Here is a 25,602-nt window from a genome sequence, read left to right on the forward strand (position 1 = left end):
ATCAAAGATAATACTTTTTATCATTTTATACATGATATATAATACATTTAAAGGAGAAAAGTACAATAATAAATAGCTCCTGTATTATATTATATTATTTAATTAAATTTTCCATATTCCAGAAAAATAATTACAATGTATTTCTTCCTTTTTTTTTATCTTAGTACTTATGAGCATATAGATTCGCCAGAAAAATTGAGAAATTAATTATATTTGTCTATTTGACTTTAAAATCAAATAAAACAGTTTTATCATCTTCTAACACGCAATTTAAAATAAAAAATATAGGTTCATTCCTTTTGAATTTTCAACAATGTTATCTTTACCATTTTGAGTGACAAACTCCATAAATATAAGTTTTATTTTTGAAACTTTAGAATAAATTAACAACAGACATCTGTCATACTCATACTGATACCCAAAACAAAATTTTCAAAATTGAACTTGCATTTCACGTTCTAATTTTATTGATGAACAGACACTCAATTTCAAATTTGAAATAAAAACTATAGGTTAATTTTCTTTAATTTTTCAACAATGTTATTTTCCCTATTTTGAATGACAAACTCAGTAGAAATAAGTCTTATTTCAGAAACTACAGAATAAATGAACAACAGGATTCGTTCATACACATACTGATACCCAAAATGAAATTTTCAAAATTGAGCTTGTATTTCACATTCTAATTTTATTGATGAACAGACACTCATATTTAAATTTAAAATAAAAACTGTAGGTTCATTTTCTTTAATTTTTCAACAATGTTATTTTCCCTATTTTGAATGACAAACTCAGTAGAAATAAGTCTTATTTTAGAAACTTTAGAATAAATTAACAACAGTCTTCTCTCATATTCATACTGATACCCAAAATGACATTTTCAAAATTGAACTTATATTTCACATTCTAATTTTATTGATGAACTGAATTACTTCCTTGTGATCATAAAAAAAATTCCCCGCTTTAAAAAAATGTTCATCCAAATAAATTACATTTCTTCAGACTTCCCTGACACATTTTAATCTATTGAGAAAAAAAGCAAAAAATTTTGAAGATTCTGCATTTATTTCACGAATAGATGGCTGGAAACGATTTATGAAAATGGCTGACAGGTGATTTTTCCAATCTAATTGAAGCATCCAAAATTTTTAGGTACCTTCAAAATATGATAAAATGTTTTATTACTAAAACAAGTTGAGTATTTCCTTCGGTTGACAGTTAATGCAGCAACGAGTAATGAGAAAATGATTGAACACTGTTCGTGTAAAATAGGGAAGACATAATTTTCCAGAACAAACAGAAAAAATAATGGGAACAATACTGAGTGATATATAATAAACATTTATGACAAAGTATAATGAAAAATATGATACACGCTATACCTTTTTATTTTGAATTTATTCAAATATTTTTCAGAATATGGCATTATTTCATTTAAAAAGTTTACTTTGTGCCTTTTCAGAAGTTCAATAGTTTTTAGATTAATGAAATATTTAAGATGTAAAAAGACAAAATAACTTTATGTGTATCGGAGAATTTAGTGCTTAACACAAGAAAGAATAATGTATATCTAGAAAATGTGAAGGAGCCAGTGTGGCCCTTACTAAATTGTTCGTGTTTAGATCAATCAGGCATTAATTTTTTTAAATATAATCTTAATTAATTTGATAAAAAATATATTGGAGACTATCATCAACATTCTATGGTATTTTATTCCATTTAATTAACGAAAATACTTGATTAAACGGGGCACTGTCTATTCAATTATACTTATGCAGTACTTTCTTTAATTATTAAGTTTCCTTTTCTCCATAAATATCAATTGAAGATATGGTGAAATACTCCTTTTAATGAAACTGAGGTACTTACTAAAAGGTACCTTATACCTAAACTACTTGGAGTTTTGAGGCACTTACCAAAAGGACTTTGGGATCATTCTAGTCGTCATTCTAGATATAAGGTTCTAGGTATACGTTCCTATAAGGAAATTACATCACTGATTAAATCAGCACGTAAATCGGATCAAAAGTCAGAAACACTCAATATTTTCCAAATTCATTTTTTCTTAATTGCAAAGCAATTAAGGACAAGAGTGGCAAAAAAGGTTCAATCTGGCTTTCGATTACAAAGTGAAATATTAAAATTAGTAAAACAGTTAAATTAGTTAAACAATTAGTTAAAAATATATATTTTGCAGTCTTGTCGCATATGTTTTCTGATGTAAGCTTGTTAAAAACTATTTCGATATTTAGGAATTTTTCAATTTAAAAACTTTAATTTGGTATTTCTTCTATTTTTTATGCTGCGATTATATTCCATTTTATCATCCTGTTTTAAAGCTTTTTTAAGACATTATTAGCTTCTATGAGTATGCAAACACTGCGTTTTTTCTTGGATTGCTTTACTCAGGAAATAAAAAGAAATATAATGGACATATGGATGAATTGCGTTGTAGCTGGTGACTATTTTTTTCATTCTTGTAAAAACCTTCGTTCGTAATCGGGATTAAAAATGATATTAGTTAAAATAAAGAGTTCTATAGCTTAAAAATATCTATTTACTAAAAAAAAAAAAAAAATATGTGACTCACTCTTTTATCAGACTTTCTCACAGCTTCATGTATTTTCCATACCAGTTCTGGTCCAGCACTCGCTACATGTTTTCCAATCTCAAAGTATTGCGTGATAGGGTTGGACTCTTGGGGAGTCTGTGGAGTTGTTTTTAGCTTGGAAAACATACCGATACTGGTCAGACAGTCACCTGCTTATAATCATCGATATCGTCTCTTTTTAAATATAAACCTTCTCTTTCACCTGTTCATGTAGTAAACCTGTAACAAAAAATGAACTTGTTAATCTGTGGCTACACGATTATATTAAAAACAAAAACAAATTCTGTTTTTATCGTGATTATAATATTATAATTAATTTATGAAGAGCAGCGTATATCATAATATTTACGGCTGCGATCTTTTTTAAAGCATAAAATGTCTGTAAATAAAGTTTTATAGACAATGTTTTTTATATTGATTTTTGTCCTTGTAGCTAAAATTGCAAATCATAAAAAAAATTTCTTTACACAATTTATTTGCGTACGGAATTAATTTAATTAAAAAAAATTCCATAAAAATATACCAAAAACAATTTCTTAAAAATCGTGAATGAAGTCAAGTAACGTAAATAAAGTCTAGAACCAAAACTATTTTGGTTTTAGAGACAGGAACCTCAACTAGCCAGATGGCCGAGAGGTTAGTGTATTTGGTCGCAGAGCCAATGATTGTGGGTTCGAATCCTGCTCAGGTCATGGATGTTTCTCTCTGTTATATGAACGTGGCCCATCCTATGAACGGGCATCCACGCAGTGTGCAGCCCACCATGGGAACTTAAATGATTCAGCATTCTCTGAGGCAAAGAACGAGTAATTCAGTTCCTGGCGTTGCAAAAATAATAATAAATAAATAAACGAGAGCCCTCTTCAGTGTCGAAAAACAAAGTTGTACAACTGTTCTTTTATGTCCTTCTTTTATTATCTTGTTCATTTTTCCCAATTGGTAAAACCACTTTTTACTTTAAGTCAACGTATTTTTTTTGTCCTTTCTTTTGTTATTCTGTGTTTCGTCACTGAGGAAAACTCTTGTTTAATAAACTGAAACTATAATATATCAATTTGTGTGCCTTTAATTTTGCTAAAGATGGGGTAGCTTAAAATGTATCCAATCCTCCTTCAATCACTAATGACTAAATTATCCCCTTCAAAGGATAATTTAGTCATTTATCTTTACTACAAATGTTTTTTTTTCAAATATACAAAACATAATGAAATATTTATTAAACATAAATGAATAAACTTGAGGGAAATTACAGTAGTACCTCCCAATAAAGAAATACTCCGGAGTATTACTTAGATAAGGATGTTATATTCAGGGGTACTTATTCTTTCAAGAAGGAATTTAATCATATAACTTTCCTGTCAAATCTGTTCTGAATATTTTTTTAAATTTATTAATTAATAAATAAAATTATTAAAATTATATGATATTAATAAATGAAATTATTTCAACGTTTAAAAAATTGAATTGTATTTAATCCAATCCGTTCATTTCCAATTAGGAAATTAAAAACAGTAAATAACTAATGAATTGATTTTAACTACTCAATCAATTACTAATTATTTTCCAGGTAGAATATTGGCTTTTAACAATTAAAAAACGTCTCATTAGTCAAATATTCCTCTCTAAAAACAACTAACATAAGATACCTTGGAAAAATATTCAATATGCATAATTTAATAAAATAATTCTAAATTTATTATTGAATGCAAAACAAAATAAATACACGATTGAGTAAGCATTTGACTTAATTTTCATGAGGTATGTAAATATTTTTTAGGAAATGCTCGAGTGACAAAGCATTTTTTGCATCAAAAAATTTGAAAGACAAAGGTACATTACTGTTTTATCCCTTTTCCGTAGACAAAGATATTGTTGATGCAGAGCACGTATTTGATTGGAAGTCAAATAGCATGCCTGTTATCTTAATTCAATTTCACAAGTTTCCTAACAAACTTGTTCCTGTTTCAAAACTTTTGAATGGAAATATCTTTTTCTTTCCAACTCCTTGTATCCTCAGGATGAAAAGAGAAAGTTTTTATGTTAAATTTTGAATCATAAAATATTTTGACTCAAGGCATTTTTTATTCAGGTACTAAAGAAAAATAGTCAAAACTATCAGAATAAGATAAAATTTACAGTGTTTCTGGCTCAACGCAAGCATCGAGTAGCATGTGACTTTTAACACAAAAGTTTGGTAATGAATTTGGTACATTTAAAAATAAATTTTCATAATATGTACTAAAAATTGGAAACTGAGGTAAAATTGGGTTATTTAATTACGATACCTTAGAACATGGCATGAAAAACATTTATTTAGTTAAAATTTCGTTTCATATTTGTATTTTTACTAAATACGTGATAATAAGAACTACAATTTTGAAAACCAGAATTTCCAGCAAATCGTTACTACCAGAATTGTTCCTTATTATTACAGTGAAACCTCTCTGGAGCGTTCACTCTCTGTTTCACAGTAAAACGGTCGTTAATGGAGGTTGGTCGTTCTTAGGGGTTACCTTCATTGACTTTAAACTGTTATCAAAGGTACATGGTTTTTCGCAAACTATTTCAACTTAAGTCATGGTCAATTTCCAGGGGCGGAAATGCCACTTGTGATGGCGTCATGGAAACCGAATAGATGAATAAATTTTACCTTCAATAAAATGATCCCTGCTGCTTCTATTATGAGTAAAAACTAGAAGAGGGTTGTTTGTTTGAGTTGCTTAGTTATTTCTAAAATGCACAAAGGGCTATTGGCGACGGTCTGCGAAACATCCCTGAGGATGATCCGAAGACATGCCATCACAATTTTGATCCTCTGCAGCGGGGATTGCACCCCCGCTTCTGTAGCCCGCCGATCGCGACGGTCTGTAGCTCGCGAAGTCGAGCACTTTACGGCAGAACAGTTCAGCGAGGACCAATACCGCACACCCTCGCTCCCTACGCAGACTATTCCCAGTGGTCACCCACCCGCACACTAACCACAGCCAGTGACACTTGACTTCGGTGATCTGCTGGGAACCGTGTCTTAACGATCAGTTCACTGCGGGACTTCAACTCCAAAGATAAACCATTGATAACATCGTTTTTAGAACAGTTTGACTGCAACATGAGGTTGTAGATCTCTATCAAAGATCATCGAAAAGGGCTCTCTAAAGAAGAGCCTCACATAAATATTTTGAATACATTTTAACATACTTTTTTGTTTGGTCAATATTTATTATTTTGATATTTTTTTGTGTTTCCCTACTTGACTTTTTCTTCATTTGGTGCAGAGGTTTGCCCGGTCGTTGGGAGAGGTTTTGAAGGTCTCAGCTAAAGGTTTTCTTCAATACAAAGTCTATGGAAAAAATTCTGTGCCTCCCAAAAGTGATCGTAAATAGATGGGGTCGCTGCATAGAGGTGGTCTTTTCTGGAGGTTTTACTGTATTATTATTATTAGAAATGTCTTTACCAAACAATGCAGTAATTATCACAGATTTTTTTTTCTCTGTGTTACTTCAACTCTTGTTTCTATCGAAGTAGTGAATTATTTAATAAAAACTATTTAGTGTAACTATTTTCATTTTAAAAATAAAAATTGAGGTTTCGTCTTATTTTTTTCACAATTATAAGTCTTATTATTTCATTTTTAAGTAAAAAATGAAAATAAAAATATAATAGATTTACGACTTTATTGGTTAACAAAAATAATGAAATAATAAGTATTATGATCAGCATGTCCATTGGGAACAATAAGCAAATAATCTTGCAAAATATATATTTTCCCATTTAAAGGATAATTGTTAGTGAGAAATATTTGGAAAATATATTGTGTGGTATTTATTGCTGCTGCCTAACTGCCAAATTTCTTATACTTAATATGTTAACAAGATTTATGAATTGATCTTTAATTCTCGATTTAATAAACTCGATTTAAAATGATTTTGACCACCATTAAATATGTACACAAATATGATGTGATATTTTATTCTTGATTCAATAAATTCTATTTAAAATGATTATTATCATCAATGTATATGCATAATTTGAGCAACGTGCAAATCGTAGGAAAGTTGTACAATGCAAGAAAAAAAAATTAAAAAAAATGTCAAAATAGATAAAGATTATACTAGACTCACATGCAGTCTTACCATTTGTGATTTTTTCTCTCTTCGAAATCAGTTTTTTTTCTTTTTTACTGGAAAGGAACAAAAAATCTAGTTCTTTTTAAACTCCAGTCAAAATGATATTTAACTCTTAAAGTTGTGGTTGCAATATTAATAATAAAATTGCGATAGTAAAATTAGTGAATATACTTTAGAAACTATACGTAAATGTGTACTTATTCAAGCGTACTCCTTTCCCGTTATGTTGTGTTCCTTAATCAACTGTGTAATCGATATGTTGCATTAAGCCTAATGCTTTCGACAAAATGTGTATCTAAGTCCCATTAGCATTTTGTTCAATTTGCTCGAGGCATTTCGAAGGAAATGATCTCGATAAAAACGAAGCAAATTTAGAATATTCATTAATATAGAAAATTAAAATAATTTTCTTATCATGGACATTTATATTTTCGGTAAAAAACATAAAAATACGTGACTAAAAATTAAATATCCAATAAATAAGTTATTTTCTGATAATTATTTATTAAACCAACGTTTCATCAAATAACCTTTGAGCAGAAATAGAAGTAATATATTTTGATTGTTATTTTTGTTCATCGCAGGTTTCTTGGAAAATTGACTGAAGGAGAAACCTAAGAACTTTTAGCTCTTTGTCAACGAAATGATAGGGTGAAAAGGAATTTATTGGGTTTAAGTCATAAAGAACACAAAGATACCTCTTCATTACTTCTTCTCACACTATGAGATGATTCTTGCTTTAGATGATATAAAGAAAAGATAAACACTTGTTTTGTGGAAAAGATTTTTTATTACTATTTCTTAGCGGCATGGATTGAAATAACTGTCAAGATAATATATGACGAAACTCTTCCCTAAACTAGACGTGAGCTAACAAAATGTGTAAATCTTATCTCGAGTTTTTGATCAAATCAATTTCTAGAAAGGTAATAAGTTTGGTTAGATTTATAATGTGAAATACTTAGGGAGAAGAAATTAACCAAACTGTACGTATTGAACTTAAAATAGTTTTCATCAAATCAAGGACGTTTTAAGGCAGAAAAATTATTTATTAATTTCGTTTCGCTGAAATTTGTTTTTTCCGACTATTTATTCAGCTTTTAATGTAGTTAAGTGTTACTTCCAGAAATAAAAATATTTATTATTAAACTAAGAAAAAAAGCTCGGTCAATTCTTCCTAAATATGGAAAATTTCATCGTGTGTCTTGTTTAATGGGAAAACTAAAAAGTTGCGTAATTTCTGCCGAAGTGTCTTGTCATGATTTTGGCAAAATTAACAAATATGGTTTTATAATAGGTGATAGAATTTGATAAATGTGGTAAAATTTGGTAATTTAATCATGATATCTTAGAACATGGCAGAAAAACCATTTATTCGATTAAATATACTTCGCAGTTTTGTATTTTTTTACTAAATATGATGTAATAAGAAATATAATTTTAAATTCCATTATTTGCGGTTGTTCATTTACCGTATAAGAGGAATTACCGGATGAATGGTTTAAATACGGTAAATTTTTGTTTCATTTACCAAATGTTATATATTTTTACTAGAAATGAAAACGCACTATGTTGCAATTCAAATTTGATGGCTGGTGTTAGAGTCGATTCATTGGAAAATTCACTAAAATTAGTGTATGAAGCCAACCAAACAGTAGAAAAATGCAAAATGACAAAATATCGTTTCATAGTGAATTATGTTTTTGCATAAATTAAGCTTTGATTTTGTAAGTGAAATTGTTTCAAAATATTAAACCAAATTACAAAATATGCTATAAGTACATGATACAAATTAAAATAGTACCGTTTGAAACTACGTCTATCTTTGAAGAGATAGACAATAATAGCTTTTATCAAAATAGTAATTTGTGATAGTATGAACGATATTAAAATGTGATAATAATTGAGCTATTTTTTTATTATTGCATTTTATTTAAAGTTAGCTTTTATCCTGTGAGATCTTTGTTTTTTTTAAGTAGTTGCGACTGAAATTATTTCTGCTTCATGTATAAAACACAATTGTAAAATTATGTATATGAACTGAGTAAAATTACATACATAAACGTTTGCTTTCAATTGATTATACGAATTCAGTTTCAATATTAAGAAGCAAAATAATATGACTACAAGAAAGCATTTGTAAATGATTACATTTGCTTTTGAATCCGAGATTTTCCTAATCACTAATGTTCCTTTTATATGCACTCTTATATTTTGCAAAATGATACATAATTTTGAAATTTTTCTTACAATAGGAAAAAAAATACAAGATCCATTAATACAAGTGGTAGAATTATTTAAGTTAGATTTTAAATATATTTTCTAAAGAAAATTTTGTGATTTAATATTATACATGTTCATAAAAATTCATCCTGTTAAGCTTTTTTACAATGTTAATGTTTTACAAAGACGAATGAGCACTATCAACTATTTATAAGTTTGTATTAATTAGTGCAGGATCATGCAATGTATTTTTTATTCAATCGATAACACACCTTAAATAATCTTTAACTTAAATGGTTTACTTTAATCTGTAAATGCTTTAAAGGTAAAGAATATTATTTATCAACTAGAAAAGTTTTCAGTTAAAATGTAATGCTACACTGTTCGAATTTTCATTCTGAAATTATGATAAAATTACCGGCAGCAGTCCATCTATCAAATTAACCGTAAGGCTTAGGGTAAAGATAAATTTTTACCTTTACAGTTTTAAACTACTTAAAACTAGAATAGTTAAAAATCCATGAATACTAAATTAAATGGTTTTTTAACTATTTACAACTAGCAAAGTTTCAAAACCATAAAAAAAAATTTCACCTAACATTAGAGATAGTTTAGCAGCTTTATGAGTCTGCCATATATGCGTATGCGTGAATGAGAGTATCGTATTTTAATAGTCCAGGGTCGCAAATTAGGAAGTACAGGATGCTTGAAGATGTTCATTTGTTGAAGTGAATGGTGGAAACATTGTGGTGTCAACGCTTGAAACCGAACTCCCATACTGTCGGTCACAAGATTGACAGATTATCCCTTGCGATTATAATATATAACCACCTGCAAGGAGTTAGGTGGCTAACTGTATTAGGGGAAGCGATTTAAGAAAAACAATTTTTCTTACAGTTACTAGCTTGAATGCCCTTTTATTTATGGTTATTTGACTATATTGTTTTAATATGGTAAAAAAATAATTAAACGAATTGTTATTCGACCATTTTTCCCGAAAAATTTCTTTTAGACATCATTCATACTTTAAAAAATCAATTTTTTTAACGATACGTTTTACTTCAGATATTGCTTCAAAAAATATACTTTTGCTATAATTCCGAGTTTAAATATAAAAAATAAAAATGATGCAAAAAATTGGGAAGCGCAAAATATAATGAAAAAACAAACTTCAACAATGAAACATTTAACCTGAAACAAAAGCCTCCTTTTCCAAAACATTACAGCTTTTAAAGATTATCTCGGATAAATGTAAGGTAAGTTCTTCTCAGAAATTAAATTCGTAGAAACTATTTTTTCAAGGCTTTTTGAGAGCATTTGTACGTAACATTTATGAACAAATAATCCTCTTTATACTAAAATATTATGTCTCTATCAATCAGAATATTTTTCTACTATAAAATAAAGCTTATCATTAAACTTTTAGACTTTTATTTAACGTATCCTCTTGCCGCAAATTAAAGTATCGTTTTTATTCCGTTGTAAAGAGTTTATTTTCTTTCAGTTTTAACTCTTCATTGGATGGAAGGAAGGCTATAATTTTCCTTCAATAACAGGATACTTTTTTCCGTATAACTTCTCCTTAATGAGGGATTAAAAATAAATTGCGAGAATGTAACAACGTAGAAGGATTTGATATTTGTTAATGTTACGAAAAAGAGAGATATTTTTTTTCTATTACTCTAAGTGTCAGTGAAATATATTTCGTATAATTAATGAAAAGTATCGTTTTTGTTAAAGAAATCGATATTGTTGTTTTAACGCAACTTGACAATGTGTCCAATCAAAAATAAACAAACCGAAAGTATAATTTTTCCGTGTGTTTTGCATTTTTAACGCGTAATAGTTTAATATGCATTTCCGACTTTTAATTGGCGTTTTCTCTAAATAATAATTTTCACACTCAAAGAATCCTTTGCTTTTCATTTTTAATTTCATTAACATGTAAATGAATAATATTGTTTTCGTTGCATTAAATTTGTTTTCCTGATTGTTTTTATGATTTCTGAGAAATCAAATGCTAAAACTTGTATTTTGGAGAATTTTTGTTCATTCTACAGACTTTTTACCTTTAAACAAATGGAAATATAATAAAGAATCTAAGCACGTAATAAAAATTTTTAAAATACATGTTAAGGGCAATTTTTATGAGACACCGCTTGCATACATTTTTAGAGTTGTTGTAACTGTTACTACGCCGACCGGCCTGTGTAGGGGGCAGGGAACTGAAAGGTTCTGGGTTCGAATCCCGGGCAAGGCATGGATGTTTCTTTCTCTCTCTGTGTGTTCTATGTCCTTTCTTCTTCGTGTGTGAATGTGACCCCCCCCCTATAAACGGTTTGTGGTTGTGTGAATGGCGTGGCAGAAGTCGAATCCCTGGCTATAGATGGCGCCACTGAAAAACAGGAACAATCGCACCCCCACTGCCTAAAACAGGCATACGACAAAAAAAACTGTTATAAAATTATGACATTTGATTCAGACATGATTAACTTTCTGTAAATAGAGCATTAAAAAAATGAATAGAAATATGATTTAAATAATATCATTCAACTGATGCTGGTCGCCAATCTAAGTTGAAAAATAATTACATCGAATTTGATTTTGAATGGGGCTCTAAAGTTTTTATTAATTCAGTAGATTGCACTGAAAAAAAATTCCCGTTTTTACGGACTTTCCCCATTTATTTAACTGTATAAAGCGGTTTAATTCACAAAAAAGGTTTTTCTCCTTTATCATAAATGGATTGAATCCGTCAGTTCAAATTTTAGTTTTTACTATGTAGTTTTGCTTACCGTAAGATAATTTTACCTTCTTTCAAATAATTTCATGATTATTTTCTATACTTGCTCTCAATTTTCAGCAATTATTTTAGGTTTTTGATCATCGCATAAATAAATTTGTGTTTCGACTTTATTTACAAATTGACATTGTACCTGATTATTATCTGTCTTTAGACATAATTTTTTTCTAAGTTAAGCTGCTCGACATTTTTACATGGGTGGTTCACGATATTTTTGCTTATTTTTACTCTTAAACATGACTTTAATTAGTAAGACTTTAAAGACAAAGAAAGTTTAACATTTTTCTTCATACTAAATCGCTAGAGCTGCCCTTGCTCAAGGGATAGCGCGTTCGCCTTCTAAGCCAGGTTCGAAACCCATCATTGACAAGTCATATGCTCTTTTGTTAAATCAACAGAGTTTTTTCTTTTTTATAAAATAATGGAGTTTCATTGTTAAAAAAATAGCACTAATCTTAGCACTAAACAGCACTAATATATATATATATATATATATATATATANTATATACATTTGTTTGTTTTTTTGAGAAAAAAATAAGGCATTGAGCTTTTAAATATACTTTTAGAAACTAAACTACCGGGTTTTTTTTTGTTTTTTCAAGACACTTTCAAATGGTTAAATTTCCTTCAAAAAGATATGGCATTTTTTATTACTCTTGGCAAGGGAATTAAAACTTACACTCCCTCTCTCTGGGAAAAAAATATGTTCAAAACTTGCAGAATCTGGTAAAATTTACAGTGTTTCTGGCTGTATATGAAACACCGAAAAGTTCCGTAATTTTAACCAAAGCGTTTTGGTAATGACTTTTGGAAAAATCAATAATTAAAAATAGTTTTTTACTATATTGTTTGGTAATAAATATGGGACTGTTGCTTAATATTTTCATAATACCTTAGAGTATGGCTTGCAAACAATTTATTCAATTAAATTTACTTTTCAGTTTTGTATTTTCGCTAAATATGTGGTAAATGTAAATAAACATCCGCTCTACTTTTGAAAACCAGAATGCCCGGTAAACTGTTTCCATAACGAACAGGGGAAAAAGGAATGATTTAAATACCGTATATTTAGACTTAATTACCAGAATTATGTTTTCTTTTACAAGAAAAGTTACAATCTTACAAATACGGTAATTTCAATAGAATAATTCCCGACACACAATTCTAGTAATTTTAGCGCGTCCATTTTCAGATTGTAAGATATGTTAAAAATGTTTTTACGTAAAAAAAAGTAATATTCCTGGTCTTAAAATCGCATTTTTTAAATTTCTCTATCGGTTTTTTGAAAAAAAAATAGTTTTAAAATGAACATAATTTGTTGGTTTTTATGCACAGTTTAAACATTTTCGAAAACATAATTTCTTCTGAAACTACGCAATTTTACACTCCTCTCACTGGAAATACTGCCATGGTAAACTTTAAAAGACTAGGCAGAAGGCTCCTGTATTTCATTTCGATGTGATTTTATAAGAAGTTATTTAATTGCAACTTTTTTTTGAATTTTAGCAAAGTATCTTGCGAATTACAAAATTTTACTCTTACTCTAAAGAAAAGTTTTTACCCTACTTTCTTATCGTTAATGTTGCTAAGAAATATATCAAAATCGCAACATACATCTTTTGTTATACTACAAAAGCTAGACCTCCAGCAAAAGGAATTTCTCAATAGAAAGTAAACATCCATTTTGAAAAATATCTTGTCGTATTTCAGCTTATATCTGTAACATAGTTGAATTTGTTTTATGATCTTTTTAATAAATACAACTAGTTTCGGTATCTAAAGATTTTTAATTTTTTTTTCCTTTCATTTTGCTCAGTTACATTGAATGATTTTATTTACAAGAAGAATATATTTTTTAGTATTGTGTTCTATTTTCTGAAAAAAAATATAAATTTCAGTTCTGTGAAGGATGTTAACATCATTTCATGGTAAAAAATAGCGAATTTCTTTGGTAAAAAAAAAGTTACATTAAAATTGCCGCGCTGTACAGTCCCGTAGTCCTTACACAATACGGGTAAATGAAACCAAAATATGCGTTATTTAAACCCTTCATTTGGCAATTTTCTCCGTTCATATGGTAGCGGTTTAAAGGAAATTTTGATTTTCAAATTTATAGTTCTGATTACATCTAAATTAGTAAGAAATACAAAACCGAAAAGTAAATTTACCCGAATAAATGTTTTAATGCCATACTTTAAGGTATCATGACAAAAAATCCTTATTTCACCACATTTGCCAAATCTTAACACAGATTGTAAAACTATATTAAATTGCTAATTTTTCCAAAATCATGACTGAAGCACTTCGTAAAAAGCTTCCGAACTTTTTGATGTTCCCATAGAGCGAGAAACGCACATAGAGTAAATTTAGCCATATTCTGGTAGTTATGACGATACTTTTTTCTAACAAGGAAACATTCCCATGCTAAATCCATAGAAATCAATTAAAATTTGATAGGCATTAGAAGAAATTATAGATTATTTCTATCCAAAACATTGACTGCTAAATTGCCTTAGAAGAGAGAGTAAAATAATATTTAAAATCGGATTTTGGTTACCAATGTGTTACAGCTATCAATACGTAGTCCATTTTTTGAAAACAAAGAAAGAAACTGCAACGAGTTCACCAAATTTATGTTGTGTTTACAAACGTAATATTTGAAAACCAATCTTTACAATCATCGTATCATTACGAAAATAAAATGCATGTTATCCGTGCCCAATATTGTATAAAAGGTAATATAATTTATTTATTTCGAACAGGCATAGATTTTCAATTCGGAATAATACACGTTTAAAAGCTTGCTCCTTGAATCTTCAAACTTAAAAAAAAATAATAATTTCACATGGTTAATGCATTTTATCAATAGAGAATAGTTCATTTCCCCCCCCCCATTTGTATCAAATAAAATACCTTGACGCTTTTCACCGACAAACAATGCAAACAATACAATTACCATTGTATTGAAAAATTTCAAATAATCCAATTCACAAACAATGCAATTACAATTGTATTGTAAAACTTCAAATCATTCAATCATCAAATCATTATATTGTAAAATTTCCAATTCTCCTTATTCACAATCCACATCTTGCTTAAAATAATACGTTGGGATATTAATATTTTAAGCTGTTCAAAATGTGTTTTTGAAAAAAATCGAGTCTTAGGAAAATCGAGTTTTGAAAAATGAATGATTGCTGCAACAATACTTTTCGATATTTAAAAAATAGCATCTTGCTAATTTGTATTACTTGTATGAAAAAAAGGGTAATAATACACATTTTATCTCAAAAAATGTGTAAAAAGACTTTTCAGGATCATAAAAGTAACAAATTATAGCTTTTTGCTTAATCTCTTCTAAGGAAAAAATTTAGTACTACAAAATGAATATTTAAATCATATATGAAATGCTTTCAAATGCAATGCTTTGACAAAAATATTGGTAAAATTAACACTTAAATATGATTTTATAATCTGTGATAAAATTTGGCATACGTGGTAAAATTTTTGACTTTGTTTTGATACCTTAGAGCATTCATTTTTCAGTTTTGTATTTTTAGCTGAATGGATGGCACTAAGAACTATTATTTTTGAAAATCTGAATTTCCATTCAGCAATTATTATAAGAATGAAAAATTTACCGCATGGATGGTTTAAATACCGTAAATTTTGGTTTTTCTTACCACAATAAAAATAAATTTATCAACATTTTTCGTCTTATTTTCAGATTTGAGTATTTGAGTGAATGTCGTGATATTAAGCTGATTTCGTGTCATTGAGTGTCATTTCAACTGAGTTTGAGTTTAGTTCATACTCATTGAGTTGGTTTTCCATGTTTATTTCAGTTGATTGATATTCAAAACCTCTTATAAAACTGCTCTGCAAGAAAAAAAAAGCTGCTGCCCTCACAATATTCCTGCTGTTTCAAACGTAGAAAAATCCCCTTAATTCAAATAGGATCCTAATTTCCCCCATTACTCACCTTTTTCCTGGAACAAATTCCTATATACGTCGTTTTTCTAGTTTCTGTCCTGACACTATTCCTGCTGATTCAGAAGAAAGATAATAAGGTCAATTGAAACCAGCTTTAAAAAATAGTGAAAGTCAATTTGTTTAAGTTAACGAAATTGCAAACTTATCTTTGTATGAAAAGTCATTCCTTTAAAACTATTTTCTGAAAAGAAAACTATTTCCTAAGCAAAATAGCTCTAATCATTATTAAAACTATATTTTTCAAGACTATAAAAATTTTGCTTACTGAAAAATAAAATATTTATTCGTTTGAAAATTTAATTTAATACTAAATGAATTTAATACTTTGCGAATCCTTAAGATTTTGTTTCAACAAGCAAAAAGCAAGTGCATTTCTTTTGATTCTGTTGTCTGAAATAGTTGCGTGCCTATCAAAGAAATCGAGACAATAACTCAAAAAAAAAAAAATCTTCTAAAAATTACTTGCTTTGAAGGACTTCTAAAGACTTTCTGAAAGCATAAAAACTTCCAGACAAAGAACACTGGAAAGAAATATAGAAGCCAAATAACGAAAACAAAATACAGAACAGCAGATTTATCCAAGGTTTTAAGTAAACAGAGGAAGAAATTTTCTTCTTTAATCGGAAGTATGAGATCAACATACATTATTTGTTAAGGTAAAGAATTATTTTGCTTTGTCAAAACAAGATATTCGAATAATTACTTTATATTTATGAAATGCAGAGAGCTTATTCAAATACTGGTTCAATTTAGCGAAGGCATGTACCAACCTATTTTTTAATAGAATTTCTTTAAAGGAGATATTTTTTAATTATTGTTTGTTAGCTTAAAACAATACGAATACATTTCAGATGAATTATTTAAAAATATTTTGAGAAGAACTTGCAATGAAATGACAAAAAACTTAGCGTAAAGATTTGATATCTTAGAGTTTTTTACTTACATAGAGTGTTCAGTGAAGATCATTCTTAGTATTTATTTTTAGAATTCCTTAACAAAAATAAAAACAACAAAGTATAGGATTACTATATTAGCAAAGAAACAGAAACGCTTTCATAATATAAAATATACATTAATAACAAAAAAATTAAATAAATAAATGCTTAAATTACATCAATGGCTTCATTTTAGTTCATTTTTAGACGAAAAAAACTACTACTTGTCATTGAGAAGAAATTTTAGAATAAGTGCTTCAATCTAGCACAAATGGGGGAGCTAGACAATCTGCTCGAATTTAAGGGCTTTAGATTTAGTTTCAATGATTATAGATTTGGTAATTTTTATTTAGCTATGTTACGTAATTTCAAAGCCTATTTTTTTAATAAGAACTAGCATTTAGTAAGAATGTATTGATTAGTCCAAAAAGTGCTCTAGTGTTTTGTTTAAATTTGCACCATTTTGGAACACGTTTCCACAAAAAGTTTGCAAGTTTTTAACCCCTTTAAGACCGTGATCGTGTATACGTGAACTCGCGATTCTTCCTTCAAAGCCCACAATATCACATATATAACAAATCTTTCTGACTCTAGCTGCCCAGGATTGAACGTGATCTCAATACTGCACTTTAGTATTAACGGTCGATAACAATATTAATGCGTTTCGTTAGTACGTATAAACTCGAAGCGTGCGAGTCTGGGAAGGAACTTTTTTTTTCCTTCCGCGGATCCTGAAAAAGTTAAGAACTTCATTTTTTTTATTCAGAAAGTTAAATGGGAATTTATATGTTAAAGAAATGTGTAATCATTTTAAATTCATTGTTTGAAATACTTTCAATAATAAATTTCAAGTATGAAAAATATGAACTTCTCAAAAAACTCTTCAAAAGTGCTGCCCCCTTTTTCTTACAAAAAATATGAATGGATGAGATACTTCATTACCAACGTCGAATAATCGACCCAATTCTGAATTTACGACAGTCAATGTTCAATTTCGTAGCCTTATAAATTTGAACTCATAAGAGAAGAGAACTTCTAGAAAAAAAATATTGGGACAAGTTAGACCTCGTGGAAGACCTTTTGATGGAACCTACCAGCATTTGCGTCACTTGGAGAGGAACTTTTCACGGTTGTACTAACGGCAAGGGGATTTTAACCCATGATCCGTCAACCGCTGAGGATATTTTACGCCAGCAATGTGGTTGATGCGAGCCAGAAGCAGAAAAGGTATAAACTAGCCACCACTAGGAATTGATTCTGGGTCCATCTCCTGAACCACCGCAGCTCTGGGTAAGATATTGACAATAATGGTTAAAATAGTTCTCAGCCGCACATAAAAAGTTCTTTTCATGACGTAGGTTTTGAACCTTTTCGACAGAAGTTTCACACATTTTCATTAAGCCATTATGCATTCATGCTTGCTACTATATATTTCCCTATTTTTAGGATAAAGTTATTAGGGGAGGATAGAATAATCAAGGAACCCTTGAATTGGTCAAAAAAATAATGTATTACAGGTCAGCACCTCTGGTTATGTAGAAAAAGTTTCATTCAATATCAAAATTTCACGTTAAACTGCGAACAATGTTCTTGTTAGTTTGCATTGAAAAATAATCTAAATAAACAATGAAGTAATTGATATGAAAGATAACATGGTTATTTTGATTACTTTATTTAGAAAAAACTAAGTTAATAACTTTGCCGAAGGATTTTGAATAAGCAAATGTTTTTGAAAGAAAATGCAAATTTTTTAAATTTTTTTTTCGGACTCAAATTTGTTGCATTATATTATGATTTCAAAATTTTAAATCATTTTATTTTTCGGAGCTTTACACCGAACTAAGTCATCGTTTAAATTAGAAAAGAAACATTAACAAAAAGTGCTTCAGTGACAAAATAAACTTTAATTTGTCTAGGAACAAAAATGCCTGAACAACTTTCGACTGTCAACAAGCAAACGAAATTACATTTTCTTACACTATAAAAGTCTTTTTGCAAAACCTCTGAAATATTTTTAGTTATTACAGTTTTATTATTAGAACTGTAGTCGCATAAAAAAGTCAGAGCAATTTAGAAACATTTTACATGATGATATTTATCGTTACTTGATTATATTTTGATTTTGTTATTTGTTGACATATTTTGGTTTTCTGATGACGTAGATTAAAATCTAAAAAAGAATGAGTCTCACAAGTGAAAAATTTCCTTACATTTTTAAATTGAAATATAAATAAAAATAACTGTTCCGCAAATTAAACTAAAAGCTCTTTTCTGAGAAAAGCTGTTGATTGAAATAATTTTAATAAATGGAGAAAAGAAACCTGGTAAAACTACTGTTCTGTATATCAATAGCATTTCTGGTTAAAAATATAATTCTGCTTACTGAAACCAAAATATACGGTATTTAAACCATTCATTTGGTAATTTTGCCTTTCACAAGGTAACGTTTTACCGAAAATTCTGGTTTTCAGAATTATATTTCTTATTGCGACGCATTTAGTAAAAAAATGCAAAACTGAATAATGAATCTTACTGAATAAATGCATTGTATTTCATGCTGGTATCATGACAAAATTACCAAATTTTACCACATTTACTAAATTTCATCACACACTCTAAAAGCGCATTTTACAGTTAATTTTACCAAATTTATTAGCAAAGTGTTTCGGTAAAAAAAACTACCGTATTTTTCGGTGTTCTCATCGAACCAGAAACACGGTAAATTTTACCATATACTGTTAGTTTTTACCATACTTTTTGAGTCAGTGTACTTACTGTATATTACAAATAGTTCTTCAGGCAAAAGCGGAACATTAATCAATTAAATATCAAAGGGGTGCTGAAATAGTTTAGTCTAGAATGCTTTCAAAAATTTGAAACATTAATGTTAATTTTTCTTGTTTGCGGTTTTCATGCCTGGAGAAATTTTTTTTCTTTTAATGCTTGCAAAGAACTGCAAAATTCGTTCGCAAAGCAACGAATTGCAAAATTCGTTTCATAACTTTTAACAAAGCAATGCAAAACATCACATTTAAAAATTCAGAACGTTTAATCAGCTTTTGAGAAATTAAATATAAAAATAACCTTTCTTTTCAAATATTTGTTATTACGTTTTACTTTTTACTTATGATTGTTATTTAAGAGGAATAAATTTTTAGAAGAATAAAATTTTTCTGATTTTACTATCTAGGCCTCATTCTTCAGATGTTTGGTACTCAAGCTATATAAGCTAAGCTCAGTGGTATGTCAAGACATGAATGGCCAATGCATGGCCATCCAAGTATTCTTGACCTTCTTGATCCAAGGATATGTTATTCTTGGAGCAGACGCAGATGTTCCGATTGGGTGGTCAGCCGAACGTAGAACCTCCAGTCTTTAGTCTCCAAGCATGCCTGGTACTCATTTTATCTATCCACTGAAGGGATGAAAGGATGATATAAGCCCTCGGACGCGGACCTTGTCCGGTCCGAGGATAAAACCCCGAAACTGTGGCACAGGAGTGCTAACCGCTACCATACTCATGCTTTATATTAGTAACATATTTCGAGCTCAACCAAAAAAAAAATTATTAAGTTATGAAAAATTTTCTTGTTTCGTTTTAAAGGCACAGATTTATTGCCGATTTATTATTTATTTTAATACTATCTTAGCACATTTTGTTCCATTTTAATACTATACTAGCACTTTTTGTTCCAACATTAATTCCAGAAATTTAACAACTATCAATACAATATAAAAAAAATCCATGTAAAAATGCGGACAATGACAGGCAATAGAGATCTCAGACAAATTCCATAAAAAATAGTTAAACCTAAAATTGCTGAAAGCCTGCAATTTTGCAGTGTCTGAAACATAGGATCAGTCAATAAAATAAGCTGCATTGCCCATAAAATAAGAATTGCTACGTAAAAGATCCCTAGTTGAAGAATGGACATCATCCAGTAAATGAATTTTGAGATCATCTTTTCGCTTAAATTTCGAGACCAAGAGAATGATTGTGGTGGTGAGGTCAGCGTTACGCATAAATCGCCTTTATTTATCCCACAAGCTCTGGTGATGGGTGAGTTTCAAGCCGTCACTGATCATCGAACCCACGTCCATCGCAGTGAATTTTCAGTGTCTTTAACCCCTGAGCCATCACGGAGATTCAATACTTAAAAGAACTAAAACGAAGGAAATAAAAATGTAGTATATATATATATATATTAGGTTAGATTATAATATAGTCCAATTTTATTTTTCTTATCCTGAAAATAACTTGCATAAATATAATTAACAAGCTCTAAACTTTACTGCAAAAACACTNGAAGAGTATCTGCAAAATTTTCACTACACTTCAAAAGTTCTAGAAATATGGCGAAGTGCGCAAAGAATAAAATTAACATTAGGGGGTCCAAACTTTGGATCACTCACCTGACCGAACTTTTAGGACTATATTATCCAGATTACGGCTACCTTCTATACTTTGGAAGTCAGAAATCCGAATCCATTTAAAAAAGGTATGTTTATTCATAGAAAGTACGTTTTTGTGCCCGATTTCATAACTCAAAATACAGTCTGTACTAATTTATTAGCATATTTGTGTTCAACCCTTGAAATTAGTGTGATGGAATCCTAGAACATAAAGGTTCGACCACTCAATCAAAAGTTAGTCAGGGTGTTCCTTTTTTTTTTGGTGCTCTGTGCATTTACAGAATCATACCATTTAGCTTAAAAAGCGGGCCTTGTCAGTAAAATTATATGGTAAATTACATATTTAAAAAGTACATATTGTAAATTAATTTATTGTAAAATATTGTAACATTTAAATTTAAATACTTTTAATTAATAAAGATTTTAATCTATTAGATTAAAATTCTTTTACATATTTTGAAATTCTTTCAATTTATTCTAGATTTAAATACTTTTCATTAATAAAGATTCAAAGATTTAATTAATAAAGATTTTAAATTTCAGTATATTATATCTAAATTTATTCCGCAAAAGATTGCTTCACGAAAAGATCAAATTGCAACTATTCTCGTTAAAAGCAAGTGTTACGAAAAATACAAGCTTCAAACAGTCTCCAAAGCAGCTTGTGGCGAATAAATAGATCTCAGTTTCCATGATATATATTGTTAATAAACTCTGTAGTAATTTAGTTCAGCTAGTTCCATTTCAACTTTCTTGAAATTTACTGCATTCTGAATAGAAAATGAATTTTCGTAATCGATATTGCAGATATTCTTAGATTAAATTTACAAGGCTTTATGAAAATAAATGTATAGTGATAAGGGGGCAAATGCACAAGCACAAAATTAAAAGCTCTGCATTTCATGCTTTTGTAGAAATTAATTTTTCTATTCTGTTTTATAATAGTCAAGGGAAAGTTTTGTTTAAAGAAGTTTGTTTGCAACTCATCGCAATCTTTGTTAATAAAAAAATGTTTCCTCTTATGAACATTTATACGGAATAAAAAACAAGAAAAATGTGAAATAAATAAATAAATAAAAATAAAAATATGTAAAATGCATAAGAATTAGTGTAATTATTATAACATTAGTATAAATGAACAATTTTTTTTCCATAAATGTTTAACTAATAGCAGTAAGGGATAAGTAACTTCGTTTTGATGTTACATGAAATTATTGTATAAAAATTCTTTATTATCTAGCTAAAGAAGGGTTGATTTTAAGCTGCGATTTAAATAATGTTGACGCTGCTAAGAGCAATTTTTTATAGCGTTTCTTCAATGATGTTCTTCAATATCGAGACTGTGAAGACCTGATTTTTCTGTCAAGGTCTTGTGAGGCACTAATATAGTAGATCATTAGTAGATCATATCCATTTAATTAATTGCTGAGGCTAATTAAATGATTCGCAGTAATCGATTACCTACTACACTCAGCATCCATGAAGCACTTTGAGTAAAGAAACATTGCAATCATTTTTGAGATTCCATCAGATCACCAAAAGACTATCAGATTTGTCAACCCAGTTTTTGTGTAGCACACAAATCGCACTATCTCCATTAGATTAATTGCGGCAGTTGATGATATGATTAGCGGTAGTCGAAAAATTACTTGCGCAACATCTTTGTAGCACATAGAGTAAAAAAACAGTGCTATCACTTTTCCGATTTCATCAGATCACCATAAGACTCTCAAATTTGGCAACTTAAGGCTTGTGGGTCACGCAAACAGATCAAATTCATTCAATTAATTACGGCAGAGAATGAAATTATTAGTGGTAATCGAAAAATTACTATGTGCAACATCTAAGTAGCCCTTTATATAAAGAAACGGTGCCATCACATTCTTAAAAAAATCGTATTACTTCGTACTGTTTCGTTCTCCCCATTTCCTTCCAAGTATAACTTAACATTCGTTTTAAATGCCCTCGCTTTAACTGGCTAATCAGTTATATATAAGAGCCTGGTCTGTGGTGCAATTCTCCGATCACTTCCTTTATAAACCTTAAAAGCTCTCTTGGCGGTGCTGTAATCAATTAACGCTGTAGTAGATGCCCATTTCTCATATGAGCAACTAATATATATATACTGTATTGTAAAGTGAAAAATATACAACTTTTTTTACACTACATAATGATATAAAAAAATATTTTGAGAATGGTTATTGGTTATCAGTTAAAATGACCACTTAAAAACTACTTTAAGGTCTTTGGATTTTGTTGATGGGATAACAAAGTCTTATGACATTCCTCGATAAAATAGAAAAGTTATTCGCGTATGGACCAATAATTAATATTAATTAATTTTTGAGAGGAGAACCAAGTATGTCTCCCATAGATGAAGAATATTACAATTCTGTTATTGGCGAATTTTATAAAGAAAATGGCATCCTTAGTTTCTTATCATATTCTATTTATATTCCATGATCCCTATTGAAGCTTTTGGTTTATATTTTCATTTGTGGCAAATAATATACTTTAAGTTGAATATTTTGCGCCTTTGCCTAAAACAGGAAAGTCTGAAATCCTTGAGATGATGAGTCCGCAGAGCAAAGAACTGCTTGAAAGAGTGTAAGACAAACACATTGGCACGAAGAGCCATCATTTATTTCCCTGAGGAATTGTATGTGTGTCTTTTGTGTCTAAGTTGCCTTTTGTTCTAGGATAAATGACTCGACGTGGTACATCTGACATCGACAGTCTATTATAAGAGAAAGACTAGACTTCGCAGATTTAATTCCTTCTTTACGGAAGATATATTTTTAATTCAATTCGAAACGTAATAATATCCTTTTATGTTTCGAAATGATGCTTTTGGGGAAAGATAATATATATATATAAATATATANATATATATTACCGTGAATGAGGGAAATCAAGAGAATGTCGACTTTTTCCGGTCACTGACATAGGTGAATTCCCGAAATATTTCTTAATTCTGATTTGATATTAATTTATTCATTGATATTATTATATTTACTCGATATTTTAATATCTGCTGTGGATAAATTGGGGGAAACATCAGTGTTCGGAGTACTGGTTAAATGCATACTGGACTGTGGCACTTGACCTTAAAAAATCATTGATGTAGACATATCGGGCAAATGTATACCTTACAGTGGCACTGAACCTTAAATATCATTGATGTAGGACATACCGGGCAGTGGCACTTAACTAGACCTAGAATATATTTCGGACATTTATCAAAGTGACTATGTGACTGTCAACATTCACCTTTGGGAGTCAACAATTACGATATATAACAACTTCGATAAAAAATGTTTGACATTTGTTGGAAAACATAAAATTAACATAGTATTAAGATATTGCAAAAAAAAGTGTGTGCTCAAAGATAATAAAGAAGCCCCCCTAGTGGCGTACGATTAAATTTCAGACATTTTGCGCTGCATTTCTTAATCTTTATTTTGTGCCCTACCCCACCAGAAGTCTGTGGTAATATTTATGGGACACATTGCGTATGTTTCAGGATGGATGACTGTTTGAAACGTGCGTCTAATCAATGAAGACGTTTACTGCGTGGATTATTTTAAAGCATGACTTATATAAAAAATCAAAATTCAAACAATTTAAACATAAAGTAATGAATATTGAACATTTTTGTAAATTTATTTAGAAAATATTCCTTTTAAACAACCAACGTGATTTTATAGAAATTTAATTAAATCAGAGCAAGTTTTACGAATTAATTTTTTTACAGGGAATCCAAGATTTAATAATTTCACACCTGATGGAACAAATGCAGACGAAGGAGGGCTAGCTTATAATAATATATTTAAATTCATTCATTATTAGTTGGAGGATTGCTGAAGAAGATGATTGATTACTGGAATAGAATTAGTTCTATTGCATTATATAAATGCCGAATTTTCTTTCAATTTTTATAAGAAAATCTAAAATTTCTAAATATTACAGCTGATCGATTAAACGCAGTCACTTAAGTCTAGTTGATAACAAATAAATGTAAGTTTATTTTTTATCAATAAAAGGATTAAAATGGAATAGGATTAGTAGGAGAGACTTGAGGATTAATATCGAATAAATTCAATTACATTACATTAATGCCAAACTTTCTTTCCCTTTTATAAGAAAATCCAAGATATCACAAGCGTCCGATGGATTAAACGCAACTTTTGGTGGGCTAGCTTACATAGAATAAATTTTGAAAAAAGTATTTTTTAACAATAAAAAAACTGATATAGAGTAACATTGATACGACTATTGCATTATCCTGATACCAAATAGGGATTTAGATAATAATAATAAAATGTCTTTCTATATCTTTTATGCTTAACAATGAATAGAGAAAAAAATTTAATTTTAAATTATCAGTTATATAAGTATTGCCGTAGAAAAATTCGAAAATTTATGGAAACAATTTATTTAAGAAAAAAAGTTAAATTATATAAATGTACAGTGCGCAAAATAAAAAAAGACGGTATAC

The 25,602-nt window shown here is 29.3% G+C and overlaps 1 protein-coding gene across 2 annotated transcripts in view; it reads right to left on the minus strand.

Moving 5' to 3' along the window:
* The window catches only part of LOC107440096 (SCY1-like protein bma), an 811,210-nt gene that overhangs the window by 244,322 nt on the left and 541,286 nt on the right, over positions 1–25,602 (minus strand). For both annotated transcript variants that reach the window (XM_071187972.1, XM_071187971.1), the window contains one exon: positions 2,591–2,830. In XM_071187972.1, the coding sequence (XP_071044073.1) occupies positions 2,591–2,737 (147 nt within the window). In that variant the 5' untranslated portion in view covers positions 2,738–2,830. The remainder of the gene's footprint in view (positions 1–2,590; positions 2,831–25,602) is intronic.

The sequence above is a fragment of the Parasteatoda tepidariorum genome, chromosome X1 (genome assembly GCF_043381705.1).
Source record: "Parasteatoda tepidariorum isolate YZ-2023 chromosome X1, CAS_Ptep_4.0, whole genome shotgun sequence".
Classification (NCBI taxonomy): Eukaryota; Metazoa; Arthropoda; class Arachnida; order Araneae; family Theridiidae; genus Parasteatoda; species Parasteatoda tepidariorum.